General features: G+C 39.0%; 1 protein-coding gene across 1 annotated transcript in view; it reads right to left on the reverse strand.

The window, feature by feature from the left end:
- Positions 1–17,419: 17,419 nt before the first annotated feature.
- Positions 17,420–24,952, reverse strand: part of LOC123244219 (nmrA-like family domain-containing protein 1) — a 29,909-nt gene continuing 22,376 nt past the window's right edge. The window contains exon 5 of the mRNA XM_044672554.1: positions 17,420–17,599. Within this exon, the coding sequence (XP_044528489.1) occupies positions 17,420–17,599 (180 nt within the window). The remainder of the gene's footprint in view (positions 17,600–24,952) is intronic.

Genomic DNA, 24,952 nt, shown 5'->3' on the forward strand with positions numbered 1-24,952 from the left:
AAGGAAGGAAGGAAGGAAGGAAGGAAGGAAGGAAGGAAGGAAGGAAGGAAGGAAGGAAGGAAGGAAGGAGGGAAGAAGGGAAGAAGGGAAGAAAGAGAAAGAAGGGAAGAAAGAAAGAAGGAAGGAAGGAAAGAAAGAAGGAAGGAAGGAAGGAAGGAAGGAAGGAAGGAAGGAAGGAAGGAAGGAAGGAAGGAAGGAAGGAAGGAAAGTAAAACCAAGTTGGTGTCAACAGGTCTGGAAAGTGATGAAATTGTAGATTAAAGCTGGAAGTATTCTTGGAGACCAGTGAATCCAACCCCTTGTTTTACAGATGAAACAACTGAGAAACAGAGGGTAAATGGCTTTCCAAGGGTCACATAACTAGTCAATTTCTGATCTTCTTGATTCTAAGTCCAGTTTTCTATCCATAGCACCACCCATTGAAACAGTGGGAAATCCATGCTTAGAACAGAGAGGTTCAGGCAAGGAAGACCGTACTAGACAGGGAAGTCAATTACAGACAGTACTGACCAAGGGAACACTTCGTATTATACAGCTAAATCTGTCTCCCCAAAGCCAAGCCTCAGAGGAAGAATCCCAGAATTCCAGAGTGGGAAGGGAATTTCAGGCTCAGCATATGTCTAGTCAGACCCATGACTCTGTTTGAAGACCTCCAAGGAGGCACCATCCATTGCTTTCCTTTGATATAGATGCTGGACCCCGATCTCAACCATTCCAACAAAAGTTTTGCAACCTCTGTGACTCTCAGGATTCTGTAACCTCTTGGTAGTCCTCCATGGCTCCATTTAAAAAAAAAAAAAGGTATTCATGTTTGGGATATGTTGTGTAATGCCTTATCTGTATAGGCAGCAAGGCATATGAAACAGGATATTGCTCCTGGTGTCCCTGGGTTCGAATCCCACCTTAGATACTTATTAGCATCTATAGCCATCTCTCTGCTGGGAGGCATGCTTCATTTTTAGTCCTATGAAGTCTTGTTTGGCTACTCTTCTGAGGTCTTTCAGTATTGTTTTCCTTCACACTCTTATGGTCATCCTGGAAACCATTCTGCTTATTTCACTCTGCATCAGGTCATAGATATTAGATGGCCTCTGAAGTCCCTTTCAGGTCTAGAGCTATGACACTATGACTCATCATTGTATCCCCACCAGGACAGGTCTTGACTTATAGTAGCTATTCAGCAGACAGTCTGGTATATCCTTCACTGGCAACCATGGCAGCCCAACCCTTACCTGAATGAGAATTCCCTCCACAACATCCCAAACACTTTGATATCTCCTGTTTGCTGGAGGGATGCTACTTCCCCAGGCAGCCCATTTTGCTTTGGAATAGTTTTAATTAATTGTTGGGAAGAACTTCCTTTCATCAAGCTAAAACTTGCCCTTTTGACTACTTCCTTCCATTGTTCCTAGTTCTGGGGCCAAGCAGAGCAAGTCTAATCACTTTCTCCTATGACAGCTCTTTAATATTCAAGGATGACTTTCAGAGTATCCAGAAGCCTTCTCTTGGCAAGGCTAATTAGACCCAGTTTCTTCTTGTCTTTTACTATTCTTTCTACATTGTACCATCCATTGCTTTCTTTTGATATAGATGCTGGACCCTGATCTCAACCATTCCAACAAGAGTTGTGGTAATGGCTTAGTATATTTTTGTTGGCAGTTTTTCTCAAATCATTTCCCTCCATTTTCTGAAATTTAAAGACTTCTTGGTCAGACCAATCAATTGGACCATATCCTTGGCCCTACCATAGACGCCTGGCTTCTAGAAGATGACCTAATCTCCCTGGCTCTCTTGGACTAGTCACAGAGACTCAGTTGTTTCCTTTAGTTGGCTAGAACAAGGTTTTGGGATCCTTGAAAAGAGATTTGCTAGAAAAATAAAGAAAAAAACAAAATGAAATATAGAAGCATGATAGATACCACTGAATTTGCCCACACAGTGATTTTTACCTCAACTGGAATACAGTCAGGACTTGACTTGGCTTGGCTTGACTTGGTTTGATGTGACAAAACAGCTGTAATGGAGTCACCCTGTGCATTTCTCTTCTTATCTCAACACTAGATACTTCCTACTTAGCCACTTCCCTACTTTACCCCAAATATCTTCCTGTTCTTTCTCTCCTAAAATAACCCAAGTATAGATATTGTTTATTACCTTGTCAAGGTGATGGAGAATAATTATTGTTTATGCTTTAGAATCCTGCCTCTGCTACTTACAACTTATGTGATCTTAGGCAATCCATCTACTTCTCTAGGCCTCAGTTTCCTCTTCTGTAATATGAGGAGGTTGGACCAGATGACCTTTAAGTTCCTTTCCAGCTCTAGTTCTATGATCAAGATTTTCAGATCTACCTATTATATCCTACTCTTTCAGCTGACCTCCAATCTCATATCTCCATTTGTCTTTCAGACATCTTGAACTGGACGTCCAGTAGAAGCCTTAAATTCAACATATCCAAAACAGAATCCTTATCCTTTCCCCTAAATCTCAAAATTTCTCAAGTACTGTAGAAAGCAACACCATCTTCCCAATCCCTCAGGCTGATACCATAGAAGTCATCCTGAGCTCCTCATTATCTTCACTCCTATATCCAATGCCTATTGGTTTCCCCTTTGCAACATCTCTCGAATACATCCCCTTTTCTCCTCTGAAAATGCCAACTGTAAAGTAGGTCTTCAGCATCTGGTGTCTGGATTTTCATAACAGCCTAGAGGTGGGTTTGCCTACATCAACTCTCTTCCTATTCCATTCAGTCATTGAAGTGATTTTCCTAAAACATGGATCTGGCCATACCTACCATCCACCCACCCACCTAATAAAATCCAGTGGCTCCTTGTTACCTCCAGAAGCAAATACAAAATCCTAGGAACTTCAAAGCCCTTCATAATCTACCTCTCTCTTACTCTTCCAGTCTCCTTACATCTTACTGCCCACCACATACTCTTCATCCCAATGACCCTGGCCTCCTTGGTATTCCACAAGCATTCTCTCTGGCTTTTCCCCATGCCTGAAATGCTCTCCCTTCTCATCCCCACCTACTTCTCCTGACTTCCCTGGTTTCCTTTAAGTCTCAACTAAAATTCCATCAACAGGAAGCTTTCCCCAACCTCTCTTAATTCCAGTGCCTTCCTTCTCTTGTTTACTTCTTATTTACTTATTTATGTATTTAATTACTTATTCTGTATATGCCTTGTCTGTATATATTTGCTTGTTGTCTCTCCATTGGATTATAAACTTGAGGGCAGGGATTATCTTTTACCTGTTTATATTCCCCAGTCCTTCACAAAGTGCCTGGCATAGAGTAGGTACTTAATAAACGTTTATGGTCTAATCCTATGAATAGTATTCTAATCATTTGTCAATTTTGATAGACAAATTGACAAAGATTTTTAAATTTCAATAAAAATAGTAGGGAGAGGCATAGTTGAATGAACTTCATCAAGTAAGTAGGCAGCAGAAGAAGATTTGCACCTAGGTCCTCTAACCCCAAAGACACTAGGTGATCTGAGAGAGCCTCTCTTCTTAGCAGAGAAGTCATGACCAACCCAAACCACACAGTTCTTCAGTGACATAGCCAAGATTCAAGTAATTCTGGCCCCAAATTCAACCTTCCTTGCACATTCCACCTGGATGTACCATCCTTTTTTTTTTTTTTTTTTTTTTTTTTTTTTTTTTTTTTTTGGTCCTGTTGGAGCCAGGAAAACCTAAATTCAAATCCAGTCTCAGAAACATAATAGTTGTGTGACTCTGGCTGAGTCACTTAACTTCTGTGTGATAAGTGTAAGGTGCTATCTCAGAGTTGTCTTAATTTGCATTTCTCTAATCAGGAGGGATTTAGAATATTTTTTCATATAATTATTGATAGCTTTGATTTGAAGAAAAAAACCTGCCTATTTATATCCTTTGACATTTATGTTCTTGGATTCTTATAAATGTTTGACTTAGTTCTTTGTGTATTTCAGAAATGAGTCCTTTATTAGATAAATTTTTTATAAAAAAATTTTCCCAATTTATTGCTTCCCTTCTAATCTTGGTTGTATTAGTTTTGCTTTTACAAAATCTTTTAAATTTAATATAATCAAAATTATTCATTTTACATCTTGTAATGTTCTCTGTCTCTTGTTTGGTCATAAATTCTTCCTTTCTCCATAGATATGACAGGTAAACTATTCTACATTCCCCTAATTTATCTATAATATCACTCTTTATGTTTAAATACCTGTTAATTTTATACCTATTATACCCTTTATACCCATTTTGACCTTATCTTAGTGCAGGATGTGAAACGTTGATCTAAACCTAATTTTTGCAATACTGTTTTCCAGTTCTCCCAGCAGTTTTTGTCAAATACTGAATATTCCAAAAGCTGGAATCTTTGAGTTTATCAAGAACTAGATTGCTGACGTCATTTACCCCTGGTCTATTCCATTGATTACCCTTCTATCTCTTAACCAATACCAGATTGTTTTGATGATTATTGCTTTATAGTACAGTTTAAGATCTAGTACTGCTAGGGCACCATCCATCACTTTTTTTTTTATTAGTTTCCTTGCTATTCTTGACCTTGTGTTCCTCCAGATGAATTGTGCTATTATTTTTTCTAGTTCTATAAACATTTTTGGTGGTTTGATAGGTATGGCACTGAATAAGTAAATTAATTTAGGCAGAATTGCCATTTTTATTATATTAGCTTGGCCTACCCATGAGCAATTAATGTTTTTCAAATTGTTTAGATCTAATTTTATTTGTGTGAAGTGTTTTGTAATTGTGTTTATATAATTCCTGTATTTTTCTTGGCAAATAGATTCCCAAATGTTTTATATTGTCTAAAATGATTTAAAATGGGAGTTTCTTTTCCTAACTATTTCTGCTGATTTTTGTTGGAAATGAGTTGAAATGCTGATGTCTTATGTGGCTTTATTTTGTATCCTGCAAATTTGCTAAAGTTATTAATTATTTCAACTAGTTTTTTAGTTGATTTTCTAAGATTCTCTAAGTATATCATCATATCATTTACAAAATGTGTGTGAAAGGGAATTTCTTTATCTTAATCAAGAACTTAGAGAGCTCCACCCTTTTAACTCAATCAGTCAGAAACTTTCAAAAATCCTTTGATAAGAATTTACACCCTCAGAGGAAACACTGCCCCTTTGGGCAGTATTAGCCAAATTGAAAAACTGCTATTGGTTTCTGTGAAAAGGGGGAGAGTCAGGAAATGACGTGGGAAAAGGGGTATAAAAAGAGACCAACATGATCTGGAACACCATTCCCTTCCTTGCTGATGGTTTTCCTAATATTAAACCAGCCTTCCATTCCTGGTATTAATCCCATCTGGTCATAGTGAATAATCCTTGTGATACATTGTTGTATTCTCTGGTAGTGTTTTATTTAAGAATTTTGCATCCATGTTCATTAAGGAGATTGGTCTGTAATTTTCTTTTTCTGTTTTTGATCTTCTTGGTCTAGGTATCAGCACCAGATTTGTATCATAAAAAGAATTTGGTAGAACTCCTTCTTTCCTTTATTTTGCCAAATAGTTTGTATAGTATTGGGATTAATTGTTCTTTAAATGTTTGACAGAATTCACTTGTGATTCCATCTGGCCCTGGGAACTTTTTCTTGGGAAGTTCACTGATGGCTTGTTCAATTTCTTTTTTCTGAGATGGGATTATTTAAGTATTCTAGTTCCTCTTTTATTAATGTAGGCAACTTAAATTTTTGTAAATATTCATCCATTTCACCTAGATGATCAGGTTTATTGCCATATAATTGGATGAAATAGATACTAATAATTGCTTTAATTTCCTCTTCTTTAGAGGTGAAATCACCCTTTTCATATTCGATAATGGTAATTTTATTCTCTTCTTTCTTTTTTTTAATCAAATTAACCAGTACTCTATCTATTTTTTGTGATGGTATTTTTTTTTTATATTTTTTTTTTTTAAATTTTAAACCCTTAACTTCTGTGTATTGATTTATAGGTGGAAGATTGGTAAGGGTAGGCAATGGGGGTCAAGTGACTTGCCCAGGGTCACACAGCTGGGAAGTGTCTGAGGCCGGATTTGAACCTAGGACCTCCCGTCTCTAGGCCTGGCTCTCAATCCACTGAGCTACCCAGCTGCCCCCTGTGATGGTATTTTAGTAGAAACAGCTCCTGTTCTTATTTATTATTTGTTCAGTAGTTCTTTTACTTTCAATTTTATTAATTTCTCCTTTGATTTTTAGGATTTCCAATTTAGTCTTTACCTGGAGATTTTTAATTTGTTCTTTTTCTATTTTTTTTAGTTGCATGCCCAATTCATTGATTCATTTTTTTTTTTAAACCCTTGTACTTCGGTGTATTGTCTCATAGGTGGAAGATTGGTAAGGGTGGACAATGGGGGTCAAGTGACTTGCCCAGGGTCACACAGCTGGGAAGTGGCTGAGGCCGGATTTGAACCTAGGACCTCCTGTCTCTAGGCCTGACTCTCACTCCACTGAGCTACCCAGCTGCCCCCTCATTGATTCATTTTTGTTTTTTCTATTTTATTGATATAAGCACTCAGGGATATAAATTTTCTCCTGAGTACTTCTTTGGCTATATCCCACAAATTTTGATATGCTGTTTCCTCATTGTCTCTTCAATGAAATCAGTGATTGTTTCTATGATTTGTTCCCACTAGTTATGAAGAATTAGATTTAGTTTCCAACTAATTTTTAATTTTCCTCTCCATGAACCTTATTGATTATATTTCTTATTACATTATGATCTGGAAAAGTTGCATTTATTATTTCCTCTTTTCTGCATTTGGTTGTGAAACTATTATGCCCTATTTTATGGTCAATCTTTGTATATGTACCATGTGCTACTGAAAAGTAGATATATTCTTTTTTATCACTATTCAGTTTTCTCCAGATATCTATTAAATCTAACTTTTCTAAAATTTCATTCATTTCCCTTACTTATTTCTTATTTAATTTTTGGTTAGATTTATCTAGTTCTGATAGGGGAAGGTTGAAGTCCCTCGCTAGTATAGTTTTACTGTCTATTTCCTCCTTAAGCTCCTTTAGTTTCTCCTTTAAAAATCTGGACGCTATACCATTTGGTGTATATCTGTTTAATACTGATATCTCTTCATTGTCTATACTGCCTTTTATCAAGATGTAATTACCTTCTTTATCTCTTTTTTTTTTTAAACCCTTGTACTTCAGTGTATTTTCTCATAGGTGGAAGAGTGGTAAGGGTGGGCAATGGGGGTCAAGTGACTTGCCTAGGGTCACACAGCTGGAAGTGGCTGAGGCCGGGTTTGAACCTAGGACCTCCTGTCTCTAGGCCTGACTCTCACTCCACTGAGCTACCCAGCTGCCCCCTTCTTTATCTCTTTTAATCAGATCTATTTTTGCTTTAGCTTTGTCTGAGATCATAATTGCTACTCCTGGATTTTTTTGTCTTAGTCGAAGCCCAATAAATTCTGCTCCAGCCTCTTACCTTTACTTGGTGTGTGTCTACCTGCCTCAAATGTGTTTCTTATAAACATATGGTAGGATTCTGGTTTTTAATCTTCTCTACTATCTACTTATATTTTATGGGTGAGTTCATTGCATTTACATTCACAGTTATGATTACGATCTGTGTATTCTTCTCCATCTTGATTTCCTCTTTTAATCTTGCCCTTTCTCCTTTCTCTCTTTCCCTCCACACCAGTGTTTTGCTTTTAATCATTGCCCCCTTCTCCCTCCATTATATTACTTCCCTCCTCATCACCTCTCTTCTTACTCTCTTCCTACTTCCTACTTCTCTGTAGTGTCTTTTAATCACCCCCCTAACTTCTCCTTCCCTTATATTACTCCCTTCCCCACCACCCCCTTTCTTATTCCCCTTCTACTTCTCTATAGGATAATATAGGATTCTATACCCCCAATTAATGTGGCTGGTCTTCCTTTTCTGAACCAATTCCAATGACAGCAAAGTTTAAGTATTACCCATCACCACCCTCATCCCCTCCATTATAATAATATTCTCTCTCCCATGCCTCTTTATGTGATATCATTTACCCCATTTCACTTCTCTCTTCCCATTTCTCTTAGTACAATCCTCTTTTTCACCCCTAGTTTTTTTTAACATATCATCCTAGTCAGCTTACTATATCATACCCTCTGTCTATGTATACTTATTCTAACTACTATGATAATGATAATAATTTTAAGAGTTACAGACAGCATCTTTCCAAATAGGAATATAAACAATTTGATTTTATTGAAGCCCTTAAATTTTTTCTCTTTCTTATTTATCTTTTTATGCTTCTCTTGAATTTTGAATTTGGACATCAAATTTTCTATTTAAGCCTGGTCTTTTCTTCAAGAATACTTGGAAAACTTCTCTTTTACTTAATGACCATACTTTCCACGGAAAGAATATAGTCAGTTTTGATTGGTAGGGGACTCTAGGTTGTAAACCCAGTTCCCTTGCCTTCCAGAATATTGAATTCCAATCCTTGTGGTCTTTCAATGTGGAAGCTGCCAGATCCTATGTAAGCCTGACTGGGGTTCCATGGTATTTGAATTGTTTCTTTCTGGCTGCTTGCAGTATTTTCTCCTTGGCCCAGGAGCTCTTGAACTTGGGTATAACATTGCTGGGAATTGTCATTTGTGGATTTATTGCAGGACATGATCTGTGGATTCTTTAAATTTCTATTTTACCCTCCTGTTCAAGAATATCAGGGCAGTTTTCTTAGATTTATTTCTTGTAATATGATGTCTAGGCTTTTTTCTTGGTCATGACTTTCAGGTAGTGTAATGGAATAAAAAGGGGAATATGATATGGCTAATCAAGAGACTTGTATTGTGGGCTCTGGGTGGTATCAGCTGGGTCTTCAGGCAGGGAGGTTATCTCTTTAGTACAAGATAATTTAGGTCAGCCAGAGATTGGGTGAGCCTGGCTGAAATGTTTTAAATCAGCCTCCCTGCTATCTCTAACCTCCCTTGAGTGGAGGAGTAAAAAGCCCCTCCCTTCTGGAGACCAATTCCCAGCTGTGAAAGCTGGTTCACTTCCTGCCCAAGATGGATGCCTGGTTTAGCCCTCAAGAAATAAAGGAAAGTTATTCTTTCCCTCTTTAGCCTTTGCCCCAGTAGTTAGTATAATGAATCACTAGAAGCTCTTGGTATAAAAGCCAAAGGGGTTTATTAAAGCCAAGGGTAAGCTGAGGGAAAGGGGGTTAAGATCTGGTAACTGCTGCTAAAGGAGAAGCTGGTGCTGGGGGAAGGTCACAGAAGAGGGAATCAGACTGAGGGAACTGGCCCCTCAACCAGGGATGAATTCACTGCCCTGAGGTAACAAAGTTTAGCAGATTACTAGATGAGGTGGTGGCTTGGTTTTAAGGTTGTCCCTGCCTGCCTATGGAAGCTAGTTCCAACAATCTCCACCCACAAAAAATACCCTCCTCCCAGGGCCCAATGGGGAGATCCAGGGATAGCAGGATGTCAAGGGAGAGGTCAAAGGAAACAAAGGCAAAGCCAAAAGCCAAAAAGCCCAAAGCCAAAAAGGCAAAAGGCAAAAGCCCAAAGCCCCTACAGTTTGTTCTGCAGGAATATTTATAGTCTCAGGCTCCAATGGTTTTTCCTCCTGAGACCCCTGGCTGGCTGGGTCAACATTACGTTTTCCAACTGTCAGGGTTGCTTCAGTTAGTTTTGCAAATGCAAGGGATTCCTGTAGCAACTCTGCATTACAGTAGTCCAATAATTCTTAAATTGTCTCTCCTAGATTTATTTTGCAGATCAGTTGTTTTTACAATGAGATATTTCATATTTTCTTCTATTTTTTCATTCTTTTGATTTTGTTTTATTATTTCTTGATGTCTTATGAAATCATTAACTTCTATTTGCCCAATTCTAATTTTTTAAAATAAAACCCTTACTTTCCATCTTAGAATCACTACTATGTATTGGTTCCAAGGCAGAAGAGTGGTAAGGGTTAGGCAATGGGGGTTAAGTGACTTGCCCAGGGTCACATAGCTAGGAAGTGTCTGAGGCCAGATTTGAACCTAGGACCTCCCATCTCAGAGCCTGACTCTCAATCCACTTAGCCACCCAGCTGCCCCCAAATTCTAATTTTTAAAGACTGAATTTCTTCTATGACCTTTTGATCCTCCTTTCCCATCTGACCTATTCTACTTTTCATGGTACTCTTTTCTTCATTGGATGTTTTTGCCTCTTTTTCCAGTAGGTCAAATCTACTTTTTAGGAAACTTTTTTCTTCAGTGTATTTTTATGCCTCTTTTTCCAATTTGACCAGTTTTGCTTTTTAGGTTCTTATTTTCTTTTTGCATTACTTTCATTTCTTTTTTTCCCATTTTTCTTCAATCTGTCTTTTGATTTTTTAATTCCTTTTTGAGTTCTTCTAGAGCTCGAGACCAATTCCTGGTTTGTTTGGTTTTTTTTTGAAGTTTTGCATGTGATTGCTTGGATCTCACCAGCCCCTGTTGATTCTGTTCTTTGCTCTTTGACCCCAAAGAAATTGTCAACTGTTAAGTGTTTCTTTTGTTGTTTGCTCATTTTCCCAGTTTTTTTATTTTGCCTGTATATTGGAAATTCTGAAAGCTGCTAGCTGATTCTGGTTCCACTGATGCTGGATTGCAGGGATAAGCCCTGTAAGCTATTTTGCCTTGGGGTTAGGTCTTCATAGGAGCAGCACTGGCTTGAAAGGGCCCAAAGCTATGGACTTCCAGACCTCACTACAAGCTGATGCTGGGGCCTGGGACTTCAAGGAGTGCTCTTTTGTTGGTGTAGCCCAAGTCCTAGAACCCTGAAGTTAGTCCACACCCAGTTGTAGAACCTGGTACAGTAGGTGCACACTCCTCTGTGTCTACTTTTAGTTCTTCCTTGACCTGTGAAAATCAACTCTCTCTGCCTACCCCTCAAGCTGTGTTTAACAGGAAAGCCCCCTCACTCTGTCCTGCAATTGGTCTTTGACTCCTTTCATTCTGAGGCACCTTTGAAAGATCAGTTTGGAAAGGTATTCAGAGCAGTTTCAGCTATCACTGCTACTAAGTCGCCATCTTGGCTCTACCCTCTCTCCATCCCATTCGTGAAGATCAAATGAGATAAAATTTGTGGGTGCTTGGCAAATCTTAAAGTACAGGATAAATACTAGCTATTTATTAGTAGTAGTAATGTGTAGCATGTCCTGAATGGAGTTTTAAAAATTCTTTTACTGCTATTAAATTTTATTGCTATTAAATAACATAATGGAGAACATTGTTTTAAAAGAAGCTTAAAGTAGACATTTGCAGTTGTTTGAAAAGTCCAGAAAACAAAAGGAGCTTTGAGTTCCTTCCAATTCAACAAGCTTTTATACAGGCACTAGGATTATAAAGACAAATGTAAAACAAAGCCTGTGGGGCAGCTGGGTAGCACAGTGGGTAGACCACCAGATCTAGAGACAGAAGGTCCTGGCTTCAAATCTGGCTTTGGAAACTTCCTAGCTGTGTGACCCTGGACAAGTCACTTAACTCTGATTGCCTAGCCCTTGCTATTCTTCTGCCTTAGAATTAATACTTTAAAATAAGACAGAAGGTAAGAGTTTTAAAAGCTCAGTGCCCCGAAGAAGATTACATTATACAACGTGTATGTGCAAAAGTGAATTAAAACATGCACAAAGTAATGGAGGAGGATTTAGGGTATCTCAAAGAGTCTTATGGACAGTACAAGGTGGGACCTGAACTGTCCTTTAAAAGGACCTAGGCAGAAATGAGGAGGGAACAAATTCTAGGAATGGCATACAGCACAGGCAAAGGCATAGAGATGGGATATGAAATATATTATAGGGAGAAGAGCAAGGAAGCCATGTCAGCTGGAATGTAGACTGTCCAAAGGAAAATAATATGAAATCCATCTGGAAAGATATTGGGATCCAGATTGGGAAGGTTTTTAAATGGCCAATAGAAGAGTTTGTATTTTTTTCAAGGAGCAATTGGAAACCACTGAAACTTCTTGAACAGAGGTTAAACATGGTCAGGCTCATGCTTTAGAAATAATGACAGTCCATCTCCTAACCCCAAGTGTTTTCAGTTACTAGTTGTTCCTTTTGCCTAGTGTTCTCTTCCTTTTCATCTCTATCTCTAAGCTTCTTTCAAAGCTCAGTGAACTAAAGTTCTTCTAAAAGAAACATATCCCTGTCCTCCTTAATCGTGGTTCCTTCCTTCAAAGACTATCCCCAACAATCCTGTCTAGTTTTTTTTGCTCATTCCTTTTTGCATGCAGTCTCTGCCATTCAGCTGTGAGCTCCTGGAGGGCAGGGGCTGTGTTCTTTTTTTATTCCCATCACTTTATTGTTGTTGTTCAGCCTTTGTTTTCAAAGAGGTTGTTCCCTTGGGGTGATGTAAAGCATGTTAGGGACATCTAGCACCTCTGGTGGGAAAGCCAGTGATCTGTGCTCTCTGGAGCCACCTAGTTGCTCAGAGAGGACGAACACCTCTGGTAGGAGGGCCAGCATTCTGTACACTGTGGCTCCACCTAGTGGCTCAGAGAGGACGAACACCTCTGGTGGGAAGGCCAGTGTTCTTGTACACTCTGGCGCCACCTAGCAGCCAAGTGGGGACTAGCATCTCTGGTGGGTGGGCTTGCAGTGAGCTTTACAGGGCTGCTCATCCACCTTTCACCTAGCTCTCACCTGTGCCTCCAAGCATGCACAGTGGCCATACGCTGGTAGAGCCATCTAGGCAGAAGGGTTTAGCCAGGTCGAGAGTAACTGGCAGGCCTCAAACCCGTTGGACAATTGGGAGATGTCACCCTGAAATGTATGATGCACTGTATAAATGCTAGTTAACTAAGTGGAGGACAAGGAAACCAGTTGGAAGTGATTATAAAAGTCCATGGGAGAGATGATGAGGACCTGAAATAGGGTAGAGAGAAGAGGATGGAGCAACGTTGAAGAACCAATTAGATTTGGAAATGTTTGGATCTGGGGGAGGAAGGAAAAGGAAGAGTCAAGGATGATTCTGAAGTGGTAAATAAGAAATGTTTCTTTTCCTGATCAAATATTTCATTTTTGCTTAGAAGACAATGTGGTATAGCAGAAAGAACCCTGACTTTAAAGTCTTAATACTGACCTCTAATGCTTCTTAGATATATGAGAAGAGCAAGTCATTTTCTCTCAGAGTCTCAATTTTCTCATCTACAAAATGGGATCATGCTGTTTGTATTCCCTACTGCGAAGCAGGTAACTTTGAAAACCTCAAAGTGTGATCCAAATGTGAGCTATATGGTGGATCTCTCTGAAAACCTTATGATCTCAGCAGAAAGACCCTTTGATGTTCAGCTTGACCCTTTCCCACGTCCAAAGGACTATCTCTTTCTGCTTCCAAATTCTTGCCCTGTGCTGGGCTTCCTTTGGGAGGGAGGCATTCAAAGGAGTTCATTCATGTAGGTAAGATGCTAAGATAACTGACTGGCCCTGAACTCTTTCCCATTGGGATTATTAGAATCACCCATTTCTCTTTGATGGTTCTTTCTTCTTCAGAGAGGTACATTTTCCAGAATCCTTTGGCTGCCATTTTACTTTATCCAGCATACTTTAAAGAGACATCAAGTGATAACAAGTGAAATCACATCATAAGAAGAAAAGGGGATGAGTCCAGTAGGAGGTGTTTCCCAGGTTTCTAGGTAGAGTGGGAACCCAAGGAATGAGAGACCCATAAAAAATAATGAGGCTTCAAGGAGAGATATGGAAAGGTATCCCACTCGAGGACTCCTTTGCAGAAATGAGGAACTGACTGTAGGAATAAAACACTACAATTGATGTCAACTTTCTTTCGGTCTGTTTGTTCATCTTGCTGAATCTTTATCTTTTTCCTCTTTTTAATTCTTCATCATAAGGAACGGAATTTACTGGAGGCTCTCTAGGAGAGACACTTTGGGAAATGTAGGAAATGTGAAAAAAAGGAAAGAAATAAAAATATATATATAAACTATAATAGAGGAGGGGCAGCTAGATAGCACAGTGGATAGATTGCCAGGTCTAGAGTCAGGAGGACTTGGGTTCAAATCTAGGAAGTCGCTTAACCCTGTTTACCCAGCCCTTGCCCTTCTGTCTTAGAATTGTTACTAGGACAGAAAGTAAGGATTTAAAAAAATAAATGCTGACATTGAAAATCTAACAATGAGCTTTCTAGTCATGAGAGCTGGCTCCAACACCCTGTCTCAGGGACTCATTTTCCTCACTACAGAGGATGCAGAGTATTGCAAATAGAAGGCTGGACTTGAGGAAAGAACCTGGGTTCACAATGTGCATTCCCATAACTGCTAGTGTTGTGACCTTGGTCCATTTCTTAGCCTCTGTCTTGTCCTCTGAAAAGTGGAAATAATAATAAGTTACTATGTATAAATTTATCACATATAAATGGTTATAATTATTATATATAAATTTTAACATACTGTAATCATTATAACCATACCAGCTATGACACCAAGGTGCTGTGGAAAACAGTTTGGAACCTTAAAATAACAGGTAAATGTGCATAATGAAGAAGAACAAGAAGATGGTGATGATGATGACGACGAAATGGGATAAGTAGGGGAAATGGTGTGGATTTTCCTTCTAGTTTGAATAATTTATGGGCTATGAAATACCCGTGCAAATATCCTTGCCTCCCTAGTGGGCAGAGCTGGTGTGCAAAGCCTCTTATAAATAAATATATAAATAGCAGATTGACCTCTGATCAGGGGCCAGCAACACTGGACAACTTCTACACTAGCAAAATCCCATGACTGGAGAGCAAAACAGTGTCATTGGCACCAGAGCCATGCCAAGTAAGCCCACATATTCGATGCAAAGACCACTGACTTTGTGGTCAAGGACCTGGGTTTGAATCTTGCCTCTGATGTTTATTCCTGTGGGACTCTGGGCAAGTAATTTTACTTCTTCCAGCCTCAGATTCTTTTATCTAATGGGTACAGGATCAGCCCTGGAGTCAGAAAAAACTTGAATTCAAATCCAACTTCAGATCCTCACTATTTGTGTGACCCTTGGCAAGTTACTTAGCCCTCTTTGCCTCAGTTTCCATATCTGTCAAATGAGCTGGAGAAAAAAATTACAAACCAGTCCTGTATCTCTGCCCAGAAAAACCTCAAATGGGGTCCCAATGAATGAATGAATGATGGCACAAATACATGAATGAAATGATGGCACAATGACAACAAAGATGAAACGATTAGATCATATAACTTCTGAAGTCCTTTATACCTCTAGACCCCTGGTCCTATAACCATCCTGAGCCTCAGTTTCTTTATCTGTAAAATGAGATTATAATAGATGGCTTCATTGCTTTTCCAGCTATAGGCCTAGAATTTTATGCCCTTTCTAAGCCCCGGGTTCTTCATCAATAAAATGAAGGTTCCTTATAGCTTTAGAGATATGATCTTCAGCCTTCACAACAACCCTGGAAGGTTTATCACCATTTTACAGATGGGGAAATGAGTGACTTGCCCACACTGAAAAGCTAATATATATCTGAGGCAGAATTCAAACGCTGGTCTTCCTGACTCCAAATCCACTGTGCCGCCTAGATGACCTCTGAGGCTCCTTCCCACTGAATCTGTGATTCCGTGATCCTAGGAGGCAGCTGGGTGTCTCAGTGTCCTGCGTCCTGGGTGCTTATTGGCTCGGTGACTGTAAGAGTGTGGAAAAGGCTTATAGGAGTGTGGGAAGGGTTTATAAAGACTTAAAATACATATAAATGATAAAATAAATATAATACCCCTATTTTGTGGATCTTCACCTATTTGGGGGTCTCTGGAATGTAACTCCCACAATAGGTGAAGGATCACTATATCAGATTCTTTGGCCATTGGTTATGTGCAAGAGAGCACCTTCTGGTTTCCCCTTTGGTTGATACTGGGGTTCACATTCTGGGTATCAGCATTCACTTCCTTCTTTTTTTAACCCTTACTTCCTGTCTTAGTAAGTACTCTAAGACAGAAGGGCAAAGGCTAAGCAAAAGTGACTTGCCCTGGGTCACATACCTAGGAAGCATCATCTGGAAAATCATGTAATTAAATTTGTTAGTAACTTGAATATATTGGAGCTGCTTTTTTGAATCTACTATTCTCTGTATAATTTGAGATGACAGATTAGTAGTATACCTTGATTACTAATTAAAATATGAGGAAAATAACAATTTCTAGCCCTAAACTATAAATGATGAAGATTTTGTGTTTGAGGAAAAGGTTTTGGGACATTTAATCTACTGCTAGTCTAAGTTTTAGTTCTAGATATGAGTCTGACCATCCATGATGGCCATGACTCCTTTCTTAAAGAGAACTGCCGTGTTCTACTAGATTCTGAAGACTACCCCTGGGAAGGCTGAGGGAACGAACTTGGTAAGGTAGAGGTAGGATTCTCTTGATTTACTTTGTCACTATGATGATTCCTTTTAAACAAGAGTGTTCCTCACCTGGTTGAATCTTGAGGCTAGCTTTGGACCCTAGAAATAGAAGTGGAACTTTGTATAAAATTTAACTAAGACTCTTACCTGAAGACCAACAAAGCATTCTTTGCCCTTAGGCTTGGGCTTAAAGGAGGAGGAGGAAGAAGAAAGAAAAATAAAAAGGAGGAGGAGGACTAGGAGGAAGACTAATGCAGATAATACGTACTTTAATGTTTGTAAAACCTTTAAAAGATACAAATCTCATTCAAGCCTCACAGTAACCCCCGAGGGACTGTGAATATGATTATTTCCATTTTATAAATAAGCAAACTAAAGCTTTAAAAGGTAAGCCATTTATGATCTTGTTTCTAATAAATTCCAGGGGCAGGATTTGAACTGACACTTCTGGACATGGTGCTGTAGAAAGAGTGTTCCATTGGGAGTCAGATCTGGGTTCAGGTTGCAGCTCTGCTATTTATTATTCATATGACCTTGGAGAAGTCATTCTCCTTGTCTGGGCCTCAGACTAGATGACCTCTAAGTTCCTTCCCAGGTCTAAATCTATGATCTTCTGATCATATCCAGCCCTTTATCCAACCATCATGCCCTGCTGCCCCTGGGTAAATTCTAGAAATTAGGCCATTATTCTCCACTGATGACAAGGCTTCCAGGAATCTTTCTGTAATGGAAAGAAATCACTTTCCACTGGACTGGATTAAGTCAGTTCAAATTTTTGCCCATTTTTTCTATATGAGGATCATCAGAGGATTTAAAGCTAGAAAAGGCCATCTAGGCCAACCCCTTCATTTTACAGATGGGAAAACTAAGTCCCAGAGAAATCAAAGAATTGTCTAAGGTCACAGAGATTATCAGTGGCAAAGCCAAGATTTGAACCCAGATCTCCTTACTGCAGATGCAGTCTTCTGACCACCACACCATGCCACCACCCACAGTGGCTTTAAAATTATCATGGAGGAAGTTGTGTAACCACTGGCCAGTCCAAAACACTTCAGTGCTTCCTATAGGTTCTCGAAGGCATCTTTGTTCTCAGAGACAAACTGGGAGAAACTCTTGACCTTGGGGTTGAGCTTGTGGGTGAGCTGCACATCTCTGTCTGGCCTCATGTAATAGAAACGCATCATGTTAGCTATTTCCTTGGCTCCAGGGAATTCTAGCTTCTCATAAGCTTCTGGGGTGATCTTTGAAGAAAAAAAGAGAGAAAGAGAGCGAAGAAAGAAATGTTATTGTCCTACAAGCATGTTAAATTTAGCAGATACACACTACCAGCATGTTACATTTAGGAGATACACATTTTAAAAAACAAGCTGTAAAAAAAACAGCAAAAAAAAAAAAAAACAAACAACAAGCTGTATATAATTGAGATTCAATAATTTTCATATAATTCTCCTTTTCTCTTCTTTATCCTTAGAAATGTTCATAATTCTCAATATTTGTTGATAAGATTATAAGACTATAAGTTTACAGCCTGGGGGAGACCTTAGAAGACATTAAGTCCATGCTCACATTTTACAAATGGGGAAATTGAGCCACAAGGTGCTACATTGACTTGCCTTAGGATTGTAAGATTTAAATTAATATCCAATAACTCCAAGTATTATATTTTATAAGATTTATTAATAATCTTGAAGTAGAAGAAAAAAGAAATAGAAGTAAAACCTGATTAAAACTTTCCTGCCTCTCACCTCACCCCACAAACTGTGATCAGGGGAAAAGAGAGCGAGGGGCGGAGCTACACAATACTTCAGCTCCAAAATATAAGGACTTAATGAGAACTAAAGTGAGATGCTGGGATTTAGAGTCCTGGAGAGCAGATTCTAATTATACGATCTTCCTATGATTCCATTGGAAAATGAGCATGTAGAAATCTCCCAGATTTGCATGCCTAATTTCATGAATCAGTACACATAACCAATTTATATGTCTAAAGATCTCTAACTAGAGGTACATACAATATTGCACTTTCTAAGGGGAAATTACAATAATATGTAAATAAGAGGTAAATAAAAGTGAAAGGAAAAAGAATCAATGATTGCTAGGCACATTGACAAAAAAAAATAGGGGGCAGGCCCCTTTGGCATAAGAGTTTACATTCAAAATAATTGCATTCAATCCCCCACAGATCAATTTCACTACATCCCAAAGTTCATTCTGGATCTTTTGGTTCAGTGTGTAGTTTCTGCAGGCTTCTTTATGGCACCTTCTCCAAACAGTTCACTTTCTTGATTTGGGGAGGTAGCAAGTTTCTTATCCTAAAATTACCCTCAAACAAGAAAAAATTTTATAAATCTAGAATTTTATGACAACAATACAATCCCCTATGAGGAGGGTGTTGCCCAACACACGGATCACTCCGGGATACATGGCTGAGTTATGAGGTATATGTTAAATTGTTAAAAGGAAGTCAAAAACATTAAAAAATAGAAGAAAAAGAAAAAATCAAAATTAAGTAGTATATGAAAATTCGGAGTAAGCAAGAATAAGTCCATAACAGGTCCTAGAATCAGGGCCCAATAAAGTGATTTATATCTCACAAGCCTGTAGGACCATTGCAGCAATATGCACTTACCCAATCAGCAGCCAAAACTACAGAAAATTGTCACACTATGAAGGAGAAAGAAAAAGGACTAGATTTTGAAGCAGAAGGGAAATATCATTCCCTGGTTTGATTTTATCTTCACTTACAGGGATAGGGGAGCCAAAATGGCAGCCAAACTGAGGTACTTGGTCTGAGTCTGGCATGGGGAAATCTTGCATCTGACATTGTCAAACAGCTAATTCCTCAAACCTCAAAACGAGTCCCCTGTCTTGGCACAGAGTCTCATCAATCCCAATGGGATTGGTTGGTCTCTTTGACCTTGTGCTTCTTGGCACTGTATAATGACTTTATTGTGATCCCTTCTTCTGAAATCAGACACAATTTTTAGTCAAAGTCCCATAATATTAAATAATCAATAGCAGGTTTCCATAGTCTAAAGCTTTTGGGTATGCATTAATATTAGGGCTTATGGATATTGTAAACTTATATTAGTACAAAATAAAAAAAAACATTAATACTGGTTGCTTGTACTATAAGTACAAAAATAAGAGAGGAAAGAAAATTCAAATATCCTATTGCACATAAAAGGAAAAAACAATAATAAAAATTTTTTTAAAAATCAAAAATTCATAGTGTACATTCCATGAAACACTGTGTTAGCCAAGCAGAGGCACAATACAAAGTTTCTCACTCAAAAATGAGATTTCCTTCTTAATTTGGCCATGATCCACAGTGTGAGTGTACATGAGTTTTTACCAGGTAACAGCTTTATAAAAACAAAACAAAACAAAACAAAACAAAACAGTAGTACAACAGCTAATGCCCATTCTACAAAGGTTACTAATACAGGTTGTAACCATTTTGATGGAGTACATTCATCATCTATATGACAATTAACAAAGGCAAAAAGGCACAAAAGGTTGTATAGGCAATATAAGACCTCAATGGATCTGGTGACAAATCCAGCATCTGTAAGAACTTATGACCAAACCATGGAAAGGGTTTGCCCAACTAGACTATGGGCTTTTACAATGCCATTATCTCCAGTCCAGGCATAAGACACTACAAATAAAAGATAGTAGGATTGTACAAATAAAAACAGTGTAACAGAACATATAGGTAATAGCCAAAACACAGTAACTTAAAGTGACATAGTATAACAGAATATATTCAATTAGATAAGAGAATAGATAAAAATCTGAGACTCCTCTTTTGACCCTTTTGTGATCCTTGTGATTTCTTGTTGAAAAGTATTGTAGCCTTATTGAAAAGCTTTAAGTTCCTAGCAAACCTGAATGTAAAGGGTTAACACTGTTCCCCTTTGACCAGGAATGCTGCTGCCTTTTATAGCTAAGGCCAAAATCTTAGTGGGGGCAATTCGGCCCTGAGAGGGATACTCCCCAACTTGACTTCCTGATAAGAACCCAGTCAAAATTCAGCCTTGGCCTTGGTCTATTCTGAAGCCAATGTTTTGTGTTTTGATGTGACATAATTTGTAACTTCTGCGCACCTGCAAAATTTTTTTGGGGGGTGGTTCTTTTGTGTGAAATGAGTCTTGAAATATATATAATAAACTCCATGCTCCTGGAGCCAGAGCTGGAAGCATGAGGTAAAAGACAACTCCCTTATCTCATCCTTATTTCCTTATCAACTAAACTGTCCTTCTCAGATTATCAGAGATGATAAAGAGATCTCAACAAAAAACAAAATAAAATCTTAAAACAAACAATCAGCAAATACAATAATTATGACAGGATGCATCAATAGTAAGGTAGGGATCACTAGATTATATCTTTAAAGAGACTTAGAAGGTACCTGAGAGGCCATCTATTGCCATCCCTTCATTTTATAGTTGGAAAAATTGAACCCAGAAGCAAACTTCCTAGTGTCATTTTTTAAAAAGAGACATTATTATCCAAGTTCAGAACAGTGTGCCAACTATAGATCACACTCAGAGCAGGTTCTTGTCAAGCCAACCATCACTTGGACCTCAGCAATGGAAAGTAATCTCAGAGGATTGTCTGGGCCAACCTGTACTCAAAGCAAGAATTCTTTCTACATGCAAGCAGACAAAATCACCCAACCTCCCCTTAAAGACTCTCTAGGGTCTTTTCTCCTGCCTCTCTCTCCTCTCTCGCCCTTAAAGTCTCATTCTAGTCTCATTTCCATAGTTTCAACTAGCAGGTTTCCACAGAAGACTCACAAATTTGTATTTCTAACCCTGATATCAGAGTTCTGAATTCTGCCTTCATTGTTGCCACCCCAACTCTACTCAACCACACAATGATATTCACTTTGATTTCCCACAAGTACTTGAGCTTCAGATTGAAAAGTGACTTCATTATGTCTTCTTAAATCTCCTCTTGGTCCTCCCTTTTTTTGACTTCCCTTTCTGTCTAGGGAGCTACCATTACTTCATTCAACTGCCCGTTTTCAAAACTTTATTTTCTTTTTTTAAAAACCCTTACCTTCTCTCTTAGAATCAATACTGTGTATCATTTCCAAGAAAGAAGAGCAATAAGGCCTAGGAAATGGGGGTTAAGTGACTTTCCCAGGATCACATAGCTAGGAAGTGTCTGAGGTCAGATTTGAATTCAGGACCTCCCATCTCTAGGCCTGGTTTCCAATCCATTGAGCCAACTAGATACCTTAACATTGTTATCATTTGACAGTACTCCTTCAAATTTCCCATGGTATTGGTTACTAAGTCCTCTTAGTTGTCCCTCTACAATATCCCTGTCATGTGTCCCTTCTCTATTCCCATTGCCTCAGGAGAGTTCCCTAGCATCACTCATTGGGTTATTAACATAGAATCCTCTTTCCTCTTTCCAATCCACTCTTTGCTTTCAAACAAATTACCCTAGAGTTCTGGGGATGGAGCCAAGATGGCCGTGTAATCCAGAGCAGCTCTGTTCCACCATGAGAATCCTCTCTGATCAAGATTAAAATATCACCACAAAATGAATACAGGAGTGAAAGGAACCAACAAGGAGACAGAGTGAAACAACTTTCAAGAAGAGAAAAAAACCAAAAGGTAGGCAAAGAACATCTGAGGCACTGGGGTGAGAGGAGAACAGAACCAGCAAGAAGCTGTAGCAAGGAGGGAAGAGCAAGCCAAGAGCAAGCCACACATCTCCACCTCTCATCTGCTGTCCAAGGTTCCAAAGCCTATTCCAAGCTAACATCCAGACCCTGAGATCCTGCCTGGATAAATAGTGGTTCAAGCCAACCCATACTCCTTGAAATTTCAAACCTGTGGAGAAGTCCTGAGCCCCAGCCCAGGGAAATCTAGTCTGGGCTTGGGATAAGGACTTAGTTCACATTTGAGGGTGGCTGATAGTACTTAAGTACTTAGTACTGATCTTTTTGCCTAAAGCTCAGGATTGAGCTCCTAGACAGGAAATCAAGGGTGTGCCTGATTAGATCAAATACACAATGAGACCAAAAATTTGAGCCTAAGCCTGGGGCTAAAATTTGATTAGCCCCTGATCTGATCAAGATCAGAGTGAGATTCAAAACTTACCCCTAAGCCTGAGGCAAGTCTTTAGGCTATCAGCATCTCAAGGGTCAATTGAATCAGCAGGGGGAGAGGGCTCTCAGAGCTCTCACCCTTCAGACCCGACCATCATTCCCCCATGCCTACCTATAAGTAGATAGGGAAAATTAGCATACAACAAAAAAAGCACCTAACTCTAAAGAATTTTTATGAGACAAAGAGCAAGGTACAGACGCAGAAGGGGACAGTGAAAGCAAAGGAAACATGCACAAAGTCCAAAGAAAAATATGGATCAGACACAGATTCTGGAAGAACTCAAAAGTACTTTGAAAACCAATTAAGAGAAGCAGAGGAAAAGTGGGAAAGAGAAATGAAAGTGATGCAAGAAGAAATGAGCCTGTTGAAAAAGGAAAACCAAAAACTGACAGAGGAAAATCAGGTTTTAAAAATCAGAAGTGATGATCTAGAAACTGATTTCATGAGAAATCAAGAAACAATAAAACAGAATCAAAGGAATTAAAAAAACACAGAGGAAAACATGAGATATCTTATTGAAAAAGCAACTGACCAAGAAAATAGATCTGAGATAGACAATTTGAGAATTTTTGGACTACCTGAAAGCTATGATCAAGAAAAAACCTTGGACATCATATTACAAGAAATTATCAAAGATAACTGCCCAGAGATCCTCAAACAAGAAAATAAAATTGAAATGAAAGAATTCAATGATCACCTCCAGAAAGAAATCCTCAAATGACACTTCCAAATAAATTACCCTTTTATATAGACCTAATCATGCTATTCCTCAATCAAAACCCTTCAATAGGGGCAGCTGGGTAGCTCAGTGGATTGAGAGCCAGGCCTAGAGATGGGAGGTCCTAGGTTCAAATCCGGCCTCAGACATTTCCCAGCTGTGTGACCCTGGGCAAGTCACTTGACCCCCATTGCCTACCCTTACCACTCTTCCACCTATAAGTCAATACACAGAAGTTAAGGGTTTAAAATAAAAAAAAACCCTTCAATAGTTTTCCTAACATCCACTGAGTAAGTTCAAAGTCCTTTGTCTAGAATTCAAAAGGTCCCATAGTCTTTCCAAGACTTTTCCCATATTTCTCTCCTCTCTCCACACCATGACCCAGCCAAACTGGACTACACTATGTCTGATAGCATGGCATTGGCTCTGCAGTCTGGAAACCTGAGTTAAAAACTTGCTTTTGATGCTATATACCTCCTTGAGTCTCATTTTCCTCATCTTTAAAATTGAGAAAATTGGTCTCAATGATTCCTAAGATATGTAATCCTCTGTTCCTGTGGTGACTCTATTCCTTTATGCTGGAATATCCTCCTTACCCCTCTTCTCAACACTCTCTCTTCTTCTGCTCTAGCCATAGGAATAGATGAGTGATGCATAGACACTGAAAGAGAAAAAGAAAGAGAAACAGAGAAAGAAAATAGGGATAGAGAAAAACAGAGATAAAGAAAGATAAAGAGAGAGAAAAAAGAGAAAAAAGGAGCAAAGAACAAAGACAAAGGCTAGAATAAGGAAAGGAGAGAAATCATTAAAGAAACAGGAGAAACTAAGAGAGAAGTGATTTGTGAAAGCAAGACAGAAAAACAAAAAGAGAGGCAGAGAGAAAGAGGGGAAGGAAATGGAGGGAGAAGGGGAGAGACAGAGGCAGAGAGCAGAGTAGAGCATTTACTAAACATTTGCTTACTATATATTTACTATGCTAAGTGCTAAGAATACAGTAACGAATAAGACAGTTCCTATGCTCAAAGATATTATGTTGTAATGGGAGGAGAAATAGGAGATAGCTCATAGTGGGAAGCAGAAAAAAAGATATTAGCTTCTTCTCACTGAGGTTAATGTCTTTCACTGAGTCCCCACTCCTCCTACCTCTTCTCTAGAATCTTTCCAAAAATCCATCCCTTATTTCTCCTGCATCTTAAATTCCTTCCTCTCTACTGGCTCCTTCCCATCCATCTACAAACATGTTCAGCCATGCTCTTCCACCCCTGAATCTTTCTACATCTTCTAGCCACTGGTGCATCTCTCCCTCTTTCTTCACTGATAAACTTATAGAAAAAGTTGTTTTGCAGGAAGCCTCCACTTCCCCTTGGTATAAGAAAAGTTAAATTTGCAAAGGGAAGAAGCATGGGCCAGCAGAGTGCAGGAATCTGGAATTCTGGGATGGGGGGAGCTGAGTGGTTGCTGAGAGACAGTTGGGCCTTGGGCTGTGTCTTTCTCACTGGGTTTGACCTAAGGAAACTGGATATTTTCCCGTGTCTTTTTTCCTGCCTTATCTTCCCATCCTACCTGCTGCTCTGTTATCCTGCTTCCCTGTGGCTGTTTGACATCTACTGAGTTCCTGTGCTGATCCTGAGATATCTGGCAGCTGATTGTGAGACCTGGCTTAGTTCCTTTTGGATCTTGGTCCATCTTTGGGCCCTGTCAGGCTTACACAGGCCCTTTCCTTAAAATCATCAAAGGGGGGGGGG

Source organism: Gracilinanus agilis, chromosome 4, assembly GCF_016433145.1.
Source record: "Gracilinanus agilis isolate LMUSP501 chromosome 4, AgileGrace, whole genome shotgun sequence".
Taxonomy (NCBI): domain Eukaryota; kingdom Metazoa; phylum Chordata; class Mammalia; order Didelphimorphia; family Didelphidae; genus Gracilinanus; species Gracilinanus agilis.